We start from the raw sequence: 17,930 nt of genomic DNA, 5'->3' as shown, positions 1-17,930 counted from the left end.
ATCTTTTACAGATGGCACGTCAGGACAAGGGGAAAGGGCTTATGGGTGCTTCTTCGAGTTCGGATAAAGTTCCGAAGATTAAATTTCGGTATGGCGGGGAAGCCGCGGCGGAAGCGGGGCGCATTCGTATGACTGCATCTCACCGTCGTAGGAGAGTTATGGAGCGCGACACTGATTTACCCGTCGTGGACGAGATTCCCCACATAGATCATAGTTCTAGATCTATGGCGGGTAGCATTCGATCTGTAGGGGCATATTCTCGTATCCCCTACGAGGGACACGAGGAGGAGCAGGACCATGTTGGGAGCGATTTTGATGATGTTCCCGTCCCGACTGCGCGCGCGCACGGAAGTCTCGGTACGAGTTCGACACTTTTAGTGGTCCACTTGTGTTACATGGTCCGGCTCCAGGAGGACCGACTGATTGGAGGATGATTCCTAGTTTCAAGAGTCATATTCCCTACTACATTATTTGGCAGGACATGTAAGTTTAAATATATTTATTTTTATATATTTTAAATATATTTATTTTAATATACTTTTTCTAATTAAATTAGAAATTCTATAGGAGCGCAGCGTCGGGCGATGTGAGTCAAGGATTACTGCGCTTAATGATTTTAAGAAACATGAGTTGAAGCAACTCATGGCTCCTTACGGGCAGGATGAGTTAGAGCTACTGGAGGCATCTGGCCTAGACTCACTCGAGTACTTATACATTAAAAATGTAGAAAAGGGACTTATGGGGGCATTTATACAGAGGTGGCAGCCGGAAACGAACAGTTTCCACATGCCTTGGGGTGAGATGACGATAACCCTACATGATGTCCATTTGATTTTGGGGTTGCGTGTTGACGGTCTAGCAGTGCACGGTGATTCTGTTGAGGAGAGGCCTATGTGTGAGTTGTTGCTAGCTGAGGTTCTTGATTTGGACATGGCCGAGGCGCATGCCAAGCTCGGCAATAGTGGGATAAAATGGTCGGAGTTTGTGGAGCGTGTGCGCAGTCGGTCCCGAACTTGTCGGCAGAAGGTGGTAGGATATTTGACGTTTTTGATCGGTATGGCTTTGTTCCCCGACCGGAGTGTAGACAGGTTCAAGCCAACGTGGATGAGATATTCTTCCGATCACGAGCACGTCGACGAGTATGCTTGGGGTGCAGCTGTCTTGGCTCATTTATACCGACAATTGGACTTGGTTAGTAGGGCCCACGTGAAGGGATTACAGGGTTGCACGTTACTGCTTCAGGTATTTAAGTAGTATTTTAACATAATATATTATACTCAATAGATTATGTTAATAATGTAGTATTAATTAGTATAAGTTAAATACTTGTATACTTAAATAATCTAGTTTAATAATATATTAATTTAATATAATATACTATAATTTAATATAATATATTATTATAATTAGTATAACGTAGGTAGTTATATAATATAGTCTAATAGTACATTAATTTAATATAATATATTGTAATTTAATATAATATTAATCTAATATAGTCTCGTTTATTTGTAGTGCTGGATTTATGAGTACTTTCGCCCTTTCCGAGCACCTATTAATTCGGATTATAGGGAGATGCAGCCTCGTTTCCTGAAATGGAAACCACGCAAGGGTATTTCGGACTTGTTATCGGTCTGAAGGATGCTTGATGATATGCAGGCCGATCAGGTATGTATTTTAATTGTTGAATTTATTTATTATTAATTATTATGTAAATTTAATTTTTATTACGTTTATCTAATTTTCCAGATTGACTGGATGCCTTACGGTCCGCACGTACATAGACGCGTTCCGCGTACATTATATTATGGGTGCATACAATTTATGGAGATTATCGAGCCATATTTACCGGATCGCGTCCTTCGGCAGTTTGGCTTTAGACAGACCATACCGCAGTGCTACATTCAGTCCAGAGAGCCGTGCCTACGTGGTCTGCTTGGAGGGCAGACATACCAGGTACGGTATGATCCTCCAGGCGAGGAGTGGATGGACCTGGCTGCCAGCTCGATTACGTTGGACGGTAGGACATTAGCCTGGCCGCCGTCTGAGACTGCCAGTCGGTACATGGAGTGGTACGTTCCTCGTACTCATCAGTACGTCATCAACCGGGATCCAGCGCCACAAGGACCACGGCCAGTAGTACGCCCCCCTCCTATTCAGCTGGACTTCTATGACATTGTGCGTATCATCCATCCGCACATGCACGAGATACCCCAGCATCTACGTGTGCAGTTACAGCCTCGTGTGGAGCCACACGCACGTTTTCTAGGTTTATCCCCCACTGGAGATTCCGACGACGACGACTTTATGGAGATGCCACCACCGCGTCGGCGACCGGGTGGGACGAGTGGCACTTCGAGGAGGTCTAGGGGTAGACAGTAGACGATCGTTATATTTGTTTGACATTTATTTGTTTTTTGTGACATTTGGCTATGTTTTGTACTTGTTTGACATTTATTTGTTTTTTGTGACATTTGGCTATGTTTTGTACTTGCTTCACTGTTTTCAGTTATTTTTGTTTGACTATTATTTATGTTATTTTTGTTTGACTATTATTTATGTTATTTTTATTTCGGGTTTAATTTCAAATACAAATAAAATAAAATAATACAAGGTTCAAATACATACCAACTAAAATAAAATAATACAAGGTTCTAATACATTCCAACTAAAATAAAATAATACAAGGTTCTAATACATTCCAACTAAAATAAAATAATACAAGGTTCTAATACATTCCAACTAAAATAAAATCAACTAAAATAAAATAATACAAGGTTCTATTACATTCCAACTAAAATAAAATAATACAAGGTCCAAATACATACCAACTAAAATAATATAATACAAGGTCCAAATACATACCAACTAAAATAAAATGCCTATCCCAACCTAGATAAACGACGCCACATGTATAGGCATTCTTCGAACATTTCCGACAAGTGGGCAAGATTTGCGGCTCTAACAGGTCGCCACTGTGGAGTGATAGGTGGTAGAGGACAATTAACCGGTAACTGGATAAGGACAAAATGGTTTCCTAACAACACCATATGGATCATATGGGATAATTCACCCAAACCAACTAGAGGTAAGTAGGTTATACTTCCGCCAACGGCGTATAAGACCAAAGCCGCATTGTATTTAGTCGCTATCGACATTCCCATATCCGGAAATGACATCCATTTGTCCTGACTGCACGGTCCTTCTTGCCAATCGCATCTTGTAATCCATCGGATGACTTCATCTTGACCATTTTGCGATGCGTACGTACCAAATAGCTCGTACATATCGGCAATCAAATCTCTCCTTACACGACTCCATCTGTGCTTATCTCGGAACACTGCTTCTGCAACACATCTGTACCCACAATTTCCATCTGCTATAACATTAACATACGACACAATAGATCCTGCCACAAAACCTGGGATGTAAGATCTGAAATTGAGCTCATCGTCCGGTTCCTTTCGAGGCATAGGATTACTCTTCTGTTTGGCATTAGATTCATCACTTGATCTACCACTCCCTCGACCCCGCCCTCGTCCACGACCAGAACCGGGATCGATTACTTTCGATGGTGGGCTTCTGGTAGAAGTACTTTTTCGACCCTTAAAACCTGCAGACGATTTACCATTTTCTTCATCAGTAGACGACTTCCGCGGGAATGGTGGGTACTCCCAACCGGATTTATCTCTCTTCGGTTTATCCTTTGGCCTTACTTTCGGTATAACATATGCAGGCTCTGCCAAGTGGATGGTGTCTGGATGAATAGTGCTATTCATGTAATCAACAGTCATCTTTTGGGTCATATAATCTTTTTCTAACACTTCCGTGGCTAGTCTGATTATTCGGTCTATCATATTTGTTTCACGATCCATCTGTGCTTCAGGTATTTCTGGTTCTTCAACATGCACGGTACTCCAAAATGGATGTAGATCCATAGATATAAATGTATCACGTTGCTGGATTTTCAACGCATTTCGGCATGCACATGGAAGTGCATGAGTAACCCACAAAACGTGATCACAAAGAGATGGGTCTTGAAACCCCGGTTTTTTGAGCTCATCATCAAGCAAATTTAATGCTTTATGTGTGACTTTGCATATCAAACCCTGAAATACCGGATACGATGATTTATGCAACCGGATTAAACTGCATTTTGAAAACTCACCCTTGATCTTGGTTAGTTGATACTCAACCCCGGAGTCGAGCTGATATTGAATGGTGTTCACAGCACCGGTAGAAGCACTAATCCAACCCTTCGACGATTTATGAGCACTTTCCACCCTGTTAATAGCCATTAAAATAACAACTAATAATTAAAAACGCCCACAATATAATATAAAATACAAGACGATAATGAAACCAAAAATACCTAGATGTCGACGTGTTCCCAAAATGCAAAATCTTATTAGTCCATGCTTTGACGAATTTGTGCTTGTATATTAGCCAAGTATCGTTAAGGTATGATATCAATTTGGGGTAACAACCATAGCGTCTAACCATTTCCTCGTAATTTTCATGGTAATCTTCTTCTGTTTTTGATTCCACTAATTTTGCCCAATGTATGCGCCGAAATATAAGCCCGTGTTTAGTACTACCAATAAATTTCGATGCATTTTTTTCCACGTTTCTATTGATGTGAAACAAACACAAGAAATGAGCGGAATCTGGAAATATTTGGGGCATTGCTTTGATGAGTCCCAATTCACGATCCGTCAATATCACATTAGGTACCAGCCCCCCAATGCACATTTCAAACAACGCAAAGCCCATTCATATGTGTTTGCATCTTCATGTGACATGAAAGCAACAGCAATTGTAAAATTGTAACCAACAAGAGTGATTCCAATTATTTCCAAAAGTGGCATCTCATACCTACGTAAATACATAAATATCAAATGCAATCAATGTAAAATAGCACAATACTAAATACTAATTAACAACATACCTATTGGTTTTGTAAGTGCAGTCCGTCAATATAACGTGAGAGAATAACCGCAAAAGTTTCAATGAAATAGGAGCAGCGAACATCAAATCAGTAAGTGTATCACCAGCTTCATTACTTCGATACCAATATTCATATCCAGATTCTTGAAGGTTCGACATCACGTGTTGTATCACAGTCTTCCCCGCCATATTCTCTTTTTTCATCTTCTCAAGTTGGTTGTAGACATGTTTCACACTCGTTGATGTCTGTGGATTATCCTTTCTCAATCGATCCATGATTAATGCCGGCTTCACGTGGCTCCTTCTAAGTAACTTCACTACCTCGTATTCTTCTGGTGTCAAACGACTATCCGGTCCTTGTCCGGTAAGATACGGTAGTGTCGGGTGAGTGTGGGTGCCATTTTTTAAATTCATTCGCCATAGTCCATCGTTTCGACTTTTGCTACAGTATATACGAAAAGGACATCCACATTTCTTTGTTCCCACATTCCGTTGTTTCACACCTTCGGTTCGTTTTTCACGTCCCTTCCCAGACAAATGACATATAATTACTACATACACGTTTTTCTTTCTTGAAGTTACTATCAATCGATGACCATGAGTAGCAGCCATGTTTTTGCCCATTCCACTAATTCTTTCCCAGTTTCAAACTCAACACCTACATTGTAATATTGACTGTGATCCTCAGAAGTTGTTGGTGTGTCTTGAGGAACATCGAAACACATGTTGGGATCCTCGTACTCGTTGTACTGTTTGTCATATTCAGTTCTAAACTCATCGTCAAAATCACCATCAGTACCCTATTAAGATATAACAAGTAATAATTAGTATATAAATAACAATATAAAAAAAAAATTAATTTGGGGTTCCCGTGCCGCAGAGCACGATCGTTCATGGTTTCCCGTCCTGCATGGCACGGGAACCACAAGTTTCCGTCCTCTGCGGCACGGGGACTTGATATTCCCGTGCTACACAGCACGAACTATATATTTAATTTTTTTTTTTTTTGATGTTATCGTGTTGAACAGCACGGGAACCGCAAATTTTTTGGGTTCCCGTGCTCCACAACACGATAGACCCGACGAAAAATTTCAACTTCCACTACTTTCTTCGATTTACCTCGTAAGAATCGTCAGAATCGGCCATATTGTTATTTGTTGTCGTCGGGCAGTCGATTTATCAAATAAACACGAAAATCTGAATTCTCGACTCTTTTTAGTTTAGAGCGTTTTGAATATTTCAAAAGGTTGAAAAAATTGAAATGAAAAGGTATCGCTGCAAATAAGCCAATTTCAGTAAAAGTCCCGCTACAATTAGCATTTGAGAATTTGTATACATGTTAAATGTCTATTAAAAATTAGTTATTATCATACATTAAACTAATAATTATTTTTACCTTTGAAATGTTGCTAATATAATTAAGGGGATCACTATTTCAAATCCCAACTTTTGCTAACTTGAATACCAAAAAAATAAAAAATAAATAATTAATTGTAAATTACTTTAATGCCCTTAATGAAAATTAAAACCAAAAAAATATTACAAATACTATTTTTCCTTCTTAAATACCAAATAATCAAATACCCTAAAAAAAACATTTCCCTCCTCACTCACAAACCGCTCACCTCCTCCACCTCCTTCTTCTCCCTCCCCAAAAACCCTCCTAAAAAACCTCAAAACAAAAGAAATCAAAACCTTACACAACTTGCAAAATGGCGTCAAATGACAATAGAATGGTAGTTTACGAGCAAGGAGAACCCATTATGGTATGTATTCATGTATTTTTTGAGCTAAAACATCGATTTTGATATTTTTTTTTTAAACTCGCCACCAATTTTCGACACATACAGGTCGAAAATATGCCTAATTTTCGACATGTATGTGTCGAAAACCATAACAATAGATATTTTATTCAGTTTCGACACCTAAGTGTCGAATTTTGCTACCATTTTCGACGCCTAAGTGTCGAAAATGACCCTTGTTTTCGACACTTAAGTGTCGAAAACAGTAGCAAAATTCGACACTTAGGTGTCGAAAATTGTGGTCATTTTCGACACTTAGGCGTCGATTTTGTTCATGTTGCAAATTTACTTGTCTTATATTTTCGACACTTTTGTGTAGATCGATTGCACCCATTCATTTCCCACGTCAGAAAAATTCCCAACAAAAGAAGCTTTATTGGCATGGGTTCGTGAAGTATGTAAAAGAATTGGAATGGTGTTAATGATTGCGGGTTCGAGTGACGGGGATAGAGGACGTAGGACACCGTATGTGATTGTTCGTTGTGAGTGTGGGGGCCATTATGTTGGCAAGAAGGTACCAGGTGAAGATGATCAAAGACCGGGAAAAAGGAGCACCGGTTCAAAGAAATGCAATTGTCCGTTTAAATTGAAGGGGACAAAAGAATCCAAGGATAATGAAAAGGCTGAGTGGAAATTGGATGTTTATAGTGGTATTCACAACCGCAACTTATTTGAAAACTTGCACGGACACTCTTATGCTGGAAGATTATCAAAGGAGCAGGTTTCCTTTGTTCACACTATGAAGAAAGCAATGGTGAAACCAAGGGCAATTCTAAGAGCATTGAAGGAAAAGGACCCGTCTAATGTAACTGGTATGAAGACAGTTTACAATAATATCTCTAAGTTAAATTTCAGTGAATTGGATGGGAGATCTCAATCAATCATTGTTCGTCAAGTTGAAAGAAGATGAATACCTCTCGTACCATAGATCGAACGAGTTGAATGCGATTACCGACTTGTTGTGGATCCACCCGAAATGCATTAAGTTGGCAAAGTCGTATCCGTACGTATTCGTCATCGATTGCACGTACAAGACCAATCGTTACGGACTCCCATTTCTTGAGATTGTGGGTTTTACTTGTACCAACATGACGTTCTCCATTGCCTTTGCATACTTGGATCACGAAAAGACGGAAAATTTCGAATGGGCGTTGCGTGGTTTGAAGGAGGCCATGACAAGTTGTCATCGGCCTAATTGCATTGTAACAGATCGAGATTTGGCTTTAATGAAAGCAGTGGCCAATGTGTATCCATCGAGTCATCACTTGCTGTGTCGGTGGCATGTGAACAAGAATATATTGGCCAATTGTAAGAAATTGTTCCCAAAGGACATCACCAAATGGAAGCAATTTCAGTCGGCTTTTTCGGCTCTTATTGAAAGAAATACCATAGAGGAGTTCAATGAGGATTGGGAGTCAATGAAAAGAACATTTATCGTTATCTCCCGGCTATAGAATATGTAGCTAATTCATGGTTGGATTCGTACAAGGAGAGACTTGTATCGGTGTGGACAAATAAGTGTACTCATTTTGGAACGTACACTTCTAATAGGGTGGAGGGGGCACACGGACGAATGAAAAGGGATGTGCATAATTCAACTGGCACCTTTGTGGATTTGTATACGAAAGTCCACAACCAAATTGTCGAACAACACAATGACATCAAAGCTTCTTTTGAAGTAAGTAAAAATACTTACGAACACACTTTCAAAACGTTGATATACAACGAGCTTCGTGGAAGTATCTCAAAATTCGCTCTGCAACTACTCAAAGTTGAGGTGGACAATGCGAAACTATTGCAACCGAGCGATATGGGTTGTAGTTGCGCCATCCGAACAACTCACGGTCTACCATGTTGCCATGAACTTCATGAGTATGTTGTTGTGAACAAATGTCCTATCCCACTTGAGTTAATAGGCTCGTATTGGAAACATATGAGCATGGAGCCCGTCGCGACCACATACGAAGTCATCCTACCAACCATCGACGAAGAATTATCGGAATACCAGAAGCTCTTTGAATGTGCCGATCTCGATGCAAAAACTCAATTGCGCAACCATTTGAGACATTTTACCCACCCAGAGAAGACTAACCTTACGGAGCCAATTGAAAAAGTTTTTAGCAAAGGTCGACCGGCAAAAAATAGGAAAGACAAATCAAGCACTTGTGACAAATCACATTTTGAGTATGTGGAGCCAAAGAAAAAAAAAAATCGAAGCAAGCTAGTTGTTCTCCAAATGTAAATGTCGCTACTATCGTCTCATTTCATTGAAGTTGTTGTATTTTATAATTGTGCTGAGTAATTTTGTGTAATATACTGCAGCTTATACCTGTACTGATGAGATTACGAGGGCACTCGAATGATTCTATTAACACTATACCAACTCACGAGTCAGGAAAAAGCACTATACCGACGCAAGAGTCGTTCAAACCATTATTTGAAGATGCAGATGTGGGATTGCCACCAGGTTTGATCGGCAAGAATAAGTACATTGACACGATCCATCCACGATTTCGTATGCATGTTCGAGAAATCATCAATGTCGGTTCAGATGGACACTGTGGATTTCGGGCAGTTGCCTCTATGATGGGATTTGGAGAAGATGAATGGGGTCGAGTACGAGATGACATGCTACGGGAGTTGACTTCTAATTTTTCCACTTACACGGCCATGTACCGTGGCGAAGAAACCGTTAGAAGCATGCAAGCTATTGTGAGTAACTGGGATATTCCTGCCACTCGTGATCATTGGATGTCTTTTCCAAATATGGGTCATGTAATTGCTGCAACATACAATATTGTGCTTGTCTACTTATCCAAGTATCAGTGTCTGACGTTCCTTCCTCTATCGAGCGATCCAATGCTTTTCAGCGAGAGACAAGAGCACGGAATGGCATTCGTCGACAACTGTCACTTCGTGCATGTTGTCTTGAACAACAATTGTCCAATACCTCCTATAGCCGATTATTGGTACCGATGTCGTGATCCTAAAGCTGATGGTTGGAAGCCTGCAGAAATGGATGGTCGGATTACAGCGTTCCGAGAACTAATAGGTCAAAATGTTGCCACGCGAGAGAGTTTCGAGATTATTACTATATCAGACAATGGTGATAGTTCTCCGAACAAAACTATGTAAATTTACTGGTGCTAGTTTCAATGTTATTAAGTGTTGTCGTTTTTGAAAAATTGCAATGTTTATTTTTTTTGTGAAATTAACCCCAAATATACTGCTATGTAACATAAAAAACATATTCTAAGTGTTTTTGGACAAAAAAAATAAAAATTGCAATTTTTTTGAAAAAAATTGCAATTTTTATTTTTTTTGTGAAATTAACCCCAAATATATTGCAATGTAACATAAAAAACATATTCTAAGTGTTTTTGGACAAAAAAAATAAAAATTTCAAATTATCGAAAAAAAAAATTGATACAGCTTAAATTCGACAGCTCGCTGTCGAATTTCAATAGAAATTCGACAGATAGCTGTCGAATTTAAGCTGTATCAATTTTATTTTTTTTTGAAAAAAATTGCAATTTTTATTTTTTTTGTGAAATTAACCCCAAATATATTGCAATGTAACATAAAAAAACATATTCTAAGTGTTTTTGGACAAAAAAAAAAAAATTCAAATTATCGAAAAAAAAAAATTGATACAGCTTAAATTCGACAGCTATCAATTTTTGTTTTTTTTTCGATAATTTGAAATTTTTATTTTTTTGTGAAATTAACCCCAAATATATTGCAATGTAAGATAAAAAACATATTCTAAGTATTTTTGGACAAAAAAAAAATTCAAATTATCAAAAATATTTTCATTTAAAACAATCAAAATCCATATAAAACTAAATTAAAAAACAAGAAAATCAAATAAAATCCATCAAACAACATCCATCTAAAAATAACCATCTAAACCACATACAATCCATCAACTAAATTGCCTAAAACACACAAGATTAATCATGTGTTTTTTTCTTCCTACTAAACACGCGTTTCACAACCGCCTGTGGGGCATCGGACGAGCTCGATGGCGGTGGAATTGGCCCTATCGAGCTAGCTGGAGGTGGTGGTGGGGCATCCGACGAGCTCGATGGAGGTGGAAGTGGGGCATCCGGCTCGATCAATCTGACAATATCATTTAGGGTCCCCCACATGACCGTATGAGCGTCGGATGGCGCAAGTCCCCGCACCTCGCTAAGTGTACCCTTCACCAACTCCAAAATTTGTGAAAGTTGGACCTCCTTATCGGTACCACCCCCTGGACGAGCTTCACGTGGTCGAGGTCGATCCGCCTGAGGTCGAGGTGGATGGCCTCCATGCCTACTGAGTTGTAACATGCATCTGGGTCGGAACCAACTCATGTAGTCCGGCGAAGTGTCCGCCTCCCCGAGTTCAACTTCAATGGACCTCGACTCCTCGTCCAGACAATACTCCTCCCACCGATCAGAGAATCGTTCGCCATACGCAACGAATATTGAGTTCTGGATTGATCGACCTTTGTTAACTACAGCTTTGTACATATCTTTTGACATGTATACACGACCTGGAATAATTTGCACCCGGTTGAACTGCCTCAACTCTCTGTCCGGATGATATGCCTCGAAGTGGTCCATGCAACATATCATCCCACTAAACCAAGCAGAATCTGGATCGGGAAACGATCACGAATAGCCGTATACGGTGACCATAAAACCTAGTAAAATAAATAAAAAATTAGATTTAAAAACCTACTTAAGTAGTAATAATAAATTATTAAACTGGTATTTTACCTGATCGGGGATCAAATCATCTAATCGAGATCGCAGGTACGACGCTCGTTCAGGCGTTGAAGTAGTCTTTGACTGAGACTCCCATCGGCTCGCTAATGGCCCCTCGAATTCCGTCTTGAATGTGGCACCCGCCAAATAAGGAAAATGCTAGTAAATCCATGATTGAAAGAACGTCAGCCAGCCAGCCATCGAGTTCGTTGATTTCTGTGAGGCTGACGAAAGCTCATCGTACAACCGGCAAAGACATGCAGTGCCCCAAGCATACTCGCCGATCCGATCCAAATTAGAGACGAGATTGAGATACTCCACGCTTACCATGTTGCCTGTCTTGTCGCACAGTATGGTACACCCGAGCAAAAATAACAAATACGCCCGAATGGCGTATGTCCTCTTATCAGCACTATCTCTCGTGGTCATCTTGCTAAATTTAGCCTTCAACCATTCCAACTTCACCGCTTTCTTCTTGTCTACATCGTCCGGGTACTCACCCAGCAACTCAAACATCAAACTACTGGGCTTCGTTTTAGAATCACGGATCAAACGCTCGCAAGATACGGTACGCCCAACAACTGGCAAACCGACCAACGTACTCACATCATTAAGTGTGATGGTCATCTCTCCAACAGGTAAATGAAATGTGTTGGTAGCTGACTGCCATCTCTCTATGAAGGCTCTAAGTAGATGGCCGTCCACAGTGTTGTACGATGCTTCTACAACTGACATTAATCCAGCTCTTTGTACTGCCTCTGTAATAAACGGCGCCGGCACCCAGCCTTTCAAACTTCCTGTGTGATTTCGAATTCGAAATTCTGAGCCGCGCTCCGAGCGATCTGGCCCTCCGTTCACAATATGATAAGCAATGTGCTTATCAAAATTTGTGTACAATTCCGGTATCTCGGGACCTCGGACCGGTTCGTTGCTCGAATCACCAACTTCTACAGTCGAAGGTAGAGCCGGCACCGGATTCGTTGACGAAGAACCCTCTCCAGACTTCTTCTTGGTCGTGGTCTTTTTCTTGGTCGTGATTGCCTTGCCCTTGCCTCTATCAGATAATTCCTTCCTCTTCTTACGGTTCGAGACAGTCGGAGGTATACGAGGTTCGCGTGGTTCTTCCACTGCAAAATAACACACAAATAAAAATTAATATACATAATATAAACACAAGCAAATAAAAATATGAAAAAAAAAAAAAAAATTACACAGACATAATTCGACATGTAGCTGTCGAAATTTGGTTGAATTTTCGACAGCTAGCTGTCGAATGTTCAACCAAAATTCGACAGTGTGCTGTCGAATTATAAAAAATTCAATTCAAATATTTCAAAGCATTCGACAACTATATGTCGATTTTTGATGAATTTTCGACATCAAGCTGTCGAAAATTCTGAAAAAATCGACATATACATGTCGAAATTTGTTAACGAAGAACCAACCCACGAATCTCAAATCAATGCTCAAATCGACTGAAATTAGATGCACTTATTACTAATTAACGATCATTTCTACCTAAAACAATCAAATCCTAATTACCCATATCAAACAATCAAATCCTAAGTAAATATTAAAGAAAAAAATTCGAAAAAAATTATTACTTGGATGAAACCGGAACGAAGAAGCGGCGGCGGGTTGATAACAATGGACGAAGAAGCGGCGGCGGCGTACGGTGGCGTTCGGCGGCGTTCAGCGGCGGCGGCGAGGGTTGGAGAGGGTTGGAGGTTTTTTTTTTACAACAAAGGGTTTTTTTTTCTTTTTTTTTTTATTTGGTTTTTGAATAGGTAATTTCTAATAAAATTTGATATAATTGATATTTTGTATGAAAGGGTGTTTTTGTAATTTTCTTTTTATTTTGGTATTAAAGTAAGAAAAAACTGATAAATATGTACTCAATTTTAATTTTAAACTTGGTGGTATTCAATTAAGCAAAAGTTGGGATTTAAAATAGTTGCCACTATAATTAAATATGTAACTATTTTTCTTTTTAAGAAAAGAAATTACTACAATAGAAGTGTGTAAAATTGTTTGGTACTCATGCCGAATAGCTTGGCAAAATTGTTTGGAAAGAGTTTGATTTGTGACGATCAAATTTCAGAAGGTCGGTCAGTCAGTCAGCCACCGCCTCCGTCGTCGCTCCGCCGCACCATTGAAGCCAGCTCGCTGATGGATCCCAGTTTGAACTCAAAGGTACCATAATGTATATATTTTAGGGTTTTCCCAATTTTACAGACGCATAAAAATTAGGTCTTTCGATCCCACTAAAAAAGATGTAATTGAGCTTTCTGGCTACAATCCGGTGCAGAAGTTCCTTCTTATGCACATTAAAAGAGCTGTTATACGTTTGTTGAAAATAAATTTTGCTACAACTTCTATTTATATGTGCCATTTTGCTGGAATAATATCCCTTATTTGTTTAATATTGCCCTTGGAAGAAACAGAGGAATTTGGGTATAGATACCTTATTTCTTTTTTTTTTTTTTTTTCTTTTTTTTTTTTTTTTTTTTTTTTTTTTTTCCTTTTCTTTTCCCTTCAACGGGCAAATTAATTAAACTAGGCTGCCAATTATAATTCAATTAGGAAAAATCTGAAAACAACTTAACAAAGAATCGGTTCTAGTAGGAAAGATTCAGTAAGGGCAAATCCGAAAATAACAAAGATTCCTTACTTGCATGAATTATATAAGGAAAATCCTAGTTCTATACCATCTTGGAAACCACTTAAATTTACCCTCTAAATCTCTCTCTCTCTCTCTCTCTCTCTCTCTCTCTCTCTCTCTATATATATATATATATATGTAGTCTATAGATACATTGATCATCCCATTATTATCAAACGCATATTATTCAATTGGAAGTTTATATTAATTAACAAGCTAGTCGATCGAGAGAATTATTATTAAGAAGATCGATGGCGTGTCGAAAATTCAGACGCGAAGAAAACAACAGATTCAAGACTTTGGCTCGATTGGCCTATCAAAGATTACAGGCATTAAACGAAGCAGATGAGCAGAAGAAGAAGAGAAACAAAAGAAAATTCAGGAGCAAGCCTGTATTTGAAATCGCCGACGACAACGATTGGGAAGTAGAACACGAAGAACAACAAGAACAAGAAGAAGAATATTCCGACCGCAAGGCAGCGGCGGCGGCGTCCAAGAGAAGGAAGTCGTCGTCCAGCGGAGAAGGGTCGTCGTCGCAGCCACCGCCGCGTCCTCTGCCGGAAGATTTCAAGAAGGCGATAAGAAGATTAGCGCGAGGAGGAAAACGTGTAACGGAGGAGAAGCTGGTTATCGAAAAGGGATTGTTCAAGACAGATTTGGCTAAGGGAAACAACAGGCTGTCGATCCCTTTCACACAGGTTCTTGATCACACTTTCTTGACTGACGAGGAGACTCGTTTTCTTACGACGCGTGACGGCAACAACAAGATGAATTTCAAAGAGGTCACGATTATCGAGCCCTCGTTGGAACTGGAGAAAGTGAAACTGTGCAGATGGGATATGAACAAGGCTAACGGCAAGAATACGTCTTCGAATTACGTAATAAACGGAGCATGGAGTAACGTTGCACAGAGGAATAATCTTGAACCTGATGATGTGGTCCAGCTTTGGTCTTTTAGGATCGATCAAGAGTTGCATCTTGTTCTTGTCAAGATCCCACATAATAATAATTAGGGTTTTTTTTTAATTAATTTTGTGATTTTGGAGTTTGATCATCAGATCATAAGTTTTCGATATTATTAGGGTTCATTGTTTGTTTGGTTTGGATAATTATATATAAATCCTGATTTAATTTGGTCTGGTCTATCATGGATAGGTTATAATATATGTATCAGCTAGCCTTTGTTAATTTTATTCTATGAGAGTTTATTAATTCTTTTATGTTTTTCTTAGATTTGTTCATGTTCAATTAAGAAGAAGAACCAGCAGATAAGGAGGAAAACAATTGTATATATTAAATAAAATCAAATAAAATCAAAATCTTTTTCATTTTATTTATTTCATTTTATTTATGAAATGTATATTAATTAAAGGAAACAATTGATCTGAACAGGTAATTATAAACTCGGAGGTGTGGGATCTCCGAAACTATAAGCTTCTCAGAAGTGTACCGTCACTGGATCGGACGACGATTAAATTCAATTCCGGTGGTGACGTCATCTACGCGATCATGAGGAGGAACATCGATTACGTGACGTCAGCGTTCGACGCTCGCCGGATGAGGAACGATTTCGTCTCCGCATTCCGCACGGTCGACGGCATGAGCTACTCCGACATCGCGACGATTCCGGCGGAGCGCTGCGTGCTGGATTTCGCGACGGAGCCGACGGATTCCTACGTTGGCGTGGTTGCCATGAACAGCATAATTGACCGCCGATCTACGGCTAGGGTTTACGAAATCGGCCGGCCGGAGCGGGTCGGCGGCGGATCTGCGGCGGCGTTGAGTAGCGAGGAGAGAGAAGTTGCGTCCTCGCTTCTGGAGATGCATCTGAATCGGAACGACGGCGATAGAGAGCGGTGGAGTGACGGCGGCGAAGAGGAAGATGAGGATACTGATTGGGAGTTTATGGAGGATGAAGATGTTACCGAGGAGGAGGAAGTTGAGAGTGATAATGATGAATCAGAAAGCAGCTCTGGAGACAGAATCCTCCCACATCTCGACGGCCCCACAAGGTACTCCGGGTTACCTTGACCCGCAGTACCACCAGCATTTTCATCTTTCCGACAAGAGCGACGTTGTATAGCTTCGGCGTTGTGCTTGTGGAGATCATAACAGCATTGAGGGTGGTTGACTTTACGAGGTCAACTTGGCCTCCCTCGCGGTCGACCGGATCGGGAGGGGGTGTTTGGACGAAATCATCGACCCGTTCGTCGATCCACAAGGTTGCTGAGCTGGCGTTTAGATGCCTTGCGTTTCATAGGGATATGAGGCCTTCGATGATGGAAGTTGCGGTTGAGTTGGAACTGATTAGGCAGAGTAAGTGGACTAACGCAGAGATGATGATGATGATGAGCATTATGGGGTCGTCACGTTCGATGTCGTCCGATTTGAGCGACAGACCGCTGAATCAGACGTTTAATAAACGGGAATTCGACGGTGTAGGGACTTTTAGCAGCAAGAATTCGTCGGATGCGTTGACGGATTTTTCGCCACTTTCGGTGGAGGATTCGTGGCAGAGTGATCAGAGCTCGTGGAATAGTTTGCTGAATCGTGTGGCTAGGTGAGATTGACACTATATATGATTTATTTGAGCCATTTAAAATGTGTTTATTAACTGGTAAGTAGACTTACATTATATTCTCTGCAGTGTCATTAGTTGGCCAACATGTTGAAAATGTGTGTTTTATGTGTTTCTTTTATTAAAACTGGTTCGTGCCGTTGAATTTGGACATGAAAACAATTGTATATATTAAATAATTTTATAAATGCTACATTTGATAAAGTATAAATTAGGTGGTTTTTGCAATTTTAATTTAAGAAAAAATCACACATATGTATCTAGATATGTGTAATATATATATATATATATGTTTGTTATCATTATCCAATATCCATCAAGTTTCTAAAGTTTTTACAGATCAATGGTGTTTGCAAAAAAAAAAAAATTATAAAAGAATGAACATATTTTTCTTTTGCTTATAACTTATTTTTGATCACAAAATGTAAGTGTCGCTCTTTATACTTTGTTCGTTTCAAAACAAGTGCCGTTTAAAGTTAATGCACACCAATTAACAATTAAGAAGTTATTATAAAATATTCCTGATAGCAGGAAAAGTAATTCGTATTAGACAAAATTACCCCATTTTTTGCTTCAAGTCTCTCTTTATTACTTAATTAATCGGTTGACACTAAGATGAAGTTGAACGAAGAGAATTGTCATATCTTGACATTCTAAAGTGATACTTAATATGGAACAAACAGTATGCCTAAAACGACTCTGGAAAAAAAAAATAGATGGAGTATAAAGTAAACTGATTACTCGAAATCAAATTTGTAGGATCTTTTCAGTTAACCCAAACTTAAACTTGCAAATTGCAATCGAGTTTGTAGAATATTTTCAAATAATTCTAGTGTGGAGTTAACACATGAGTTTCTATTTTGATATTCTAATTTTTGGGATGTAATACATCTTGGAGAAATAATAGTATATCAAAAATATTTTGAAGTAATTGTTTGAGGTGCGGCAGTGGTGGTGCAACGGTGGAGGGCTGGATGGAAGAAAAGGAAGATGATGCCATGAGTTGACGACCCTGTGCGTGACAAATTTTTTGTTCTTTTTTCTTTCTTTTTTTATTATTTTATTTTATGCATTTTATTTATTTAAAATTAAAATATTATTAAAAATTATCAGGGTTAATTTAGTAATTTCATATAACTTAGCAGCCAATTTCAGAAAAAGGGACGATGTTCTTTATCAAACAAAAC

The 17,930-nt window shown here is 39.3% G+C and overlaps 4 protein-coding genes across 5 annotated transcripts; 3 read left to right on the top strand and 1 right to left on the bottom strand.

Annotated features, from left to right (window-relative positions):
* Positions 1-2,882: 2,882 nt before the first annotated feature.
* LOC105976224 (uncharacterized) lies at positions 2,883-5,361 on the bottom strand. Its single transcript, XM_088812440.1, has 3 exons — positions 4,949-5,361; positions 4,735-4,875; positions 2,883-4,284 (listed from the first exon to the last, which is right to left on the bottom strand). The coding sequence occupies exons 1-3, from the start codon at positions 5,359-5,361 to the stop codon at positions 2,883-2,885; spliced, it is 1,956 nt and encodes a 651-aa protein (XP_088668566.1).
* Positions 5,362-7,161: 1,800 nt separating this feature from the next.
* Positions 7,162-8,203, top strand: LOC148765950 (putative protein FAR1-RELATED SEQUENCE 10). Its single transcript, XM_088812439.1, has 2 exons — positions 7,162-7,561; positions 7,605-8,203. The coding sequence occupies exons 1-2, from the start codon at positions 7,162-7,164 to the stop codon at positions 8,201-8,203; spliced, it is 999 nt and encodes a 332-aa protein (XP_088668565.1).
* Positions 8,204-13,488: 5,285 nt separating this feature from the next.
* LOC148765949 (uncharacterized) lies at positions 13,489-16,902 on the top strand. Of its 2 annotated transcripts, none has more exons than XM_088812585.1 (2): positions 13,489-13,696; positions 15,558-16,902. In XM_088812585.1, exons 1-2 carry the CDS (start codon positions 13,544-13,546, stop codon positions 16,194-16,196), a joined length of 792 nt encoding a protein of 263 aa, XP_088668711.1. In that variant the 5' UTR covers positions 13,489-13,543; the 3' UTR covers positions 16,197-16,902. The 2 variants fall into 2 exon arrangements, 1 of the variants encoding a protein (XP_088668711.1); XR_016029405.1 differs by lacking the exon at positions 15,558-16,902 and adding an exon at positions 14,437-14,575 and having other exon boundaries at positions 13,557-13,696.
* On the top strand, positions 13,985-15,377 carry LOC105948755 (putative B3 domain-containing protein At3g24850). The gene has a single exon (XM_088812586.1). The coding sequence runs from the start codon at positions 14,417-14,419 to the stop codon at positions 15,176-15,178; it is 762 nt and encodes a 253-aa protein (XP_088668712.1). The 5' UTR covers positions 13,985-14,416; the 3' UTR covers positions 15,179-15,377.
* Positions 16,903-17,930: the final 1,028 nt, after the last annotated feature.

Source organism: Erythranthe guttata, chromosome 13 (genome assembly GCF_056151865.1).
Source record: "Erythranthe guttata isolate IM_541 chromosome 13, IM_541, whole genome shotgun sequence".
Taxonomy (NCBI): domain Eukaryota; kingdom Viridiplantae; phylum Streptophyta; class Magnoliopsida; order Lamiales; family Phrymaceae; genus Erythranthe; species Erythranthe guttata.
This window is presented reverse-complemented; position numbering and strand designations above follow the sequence as displayed.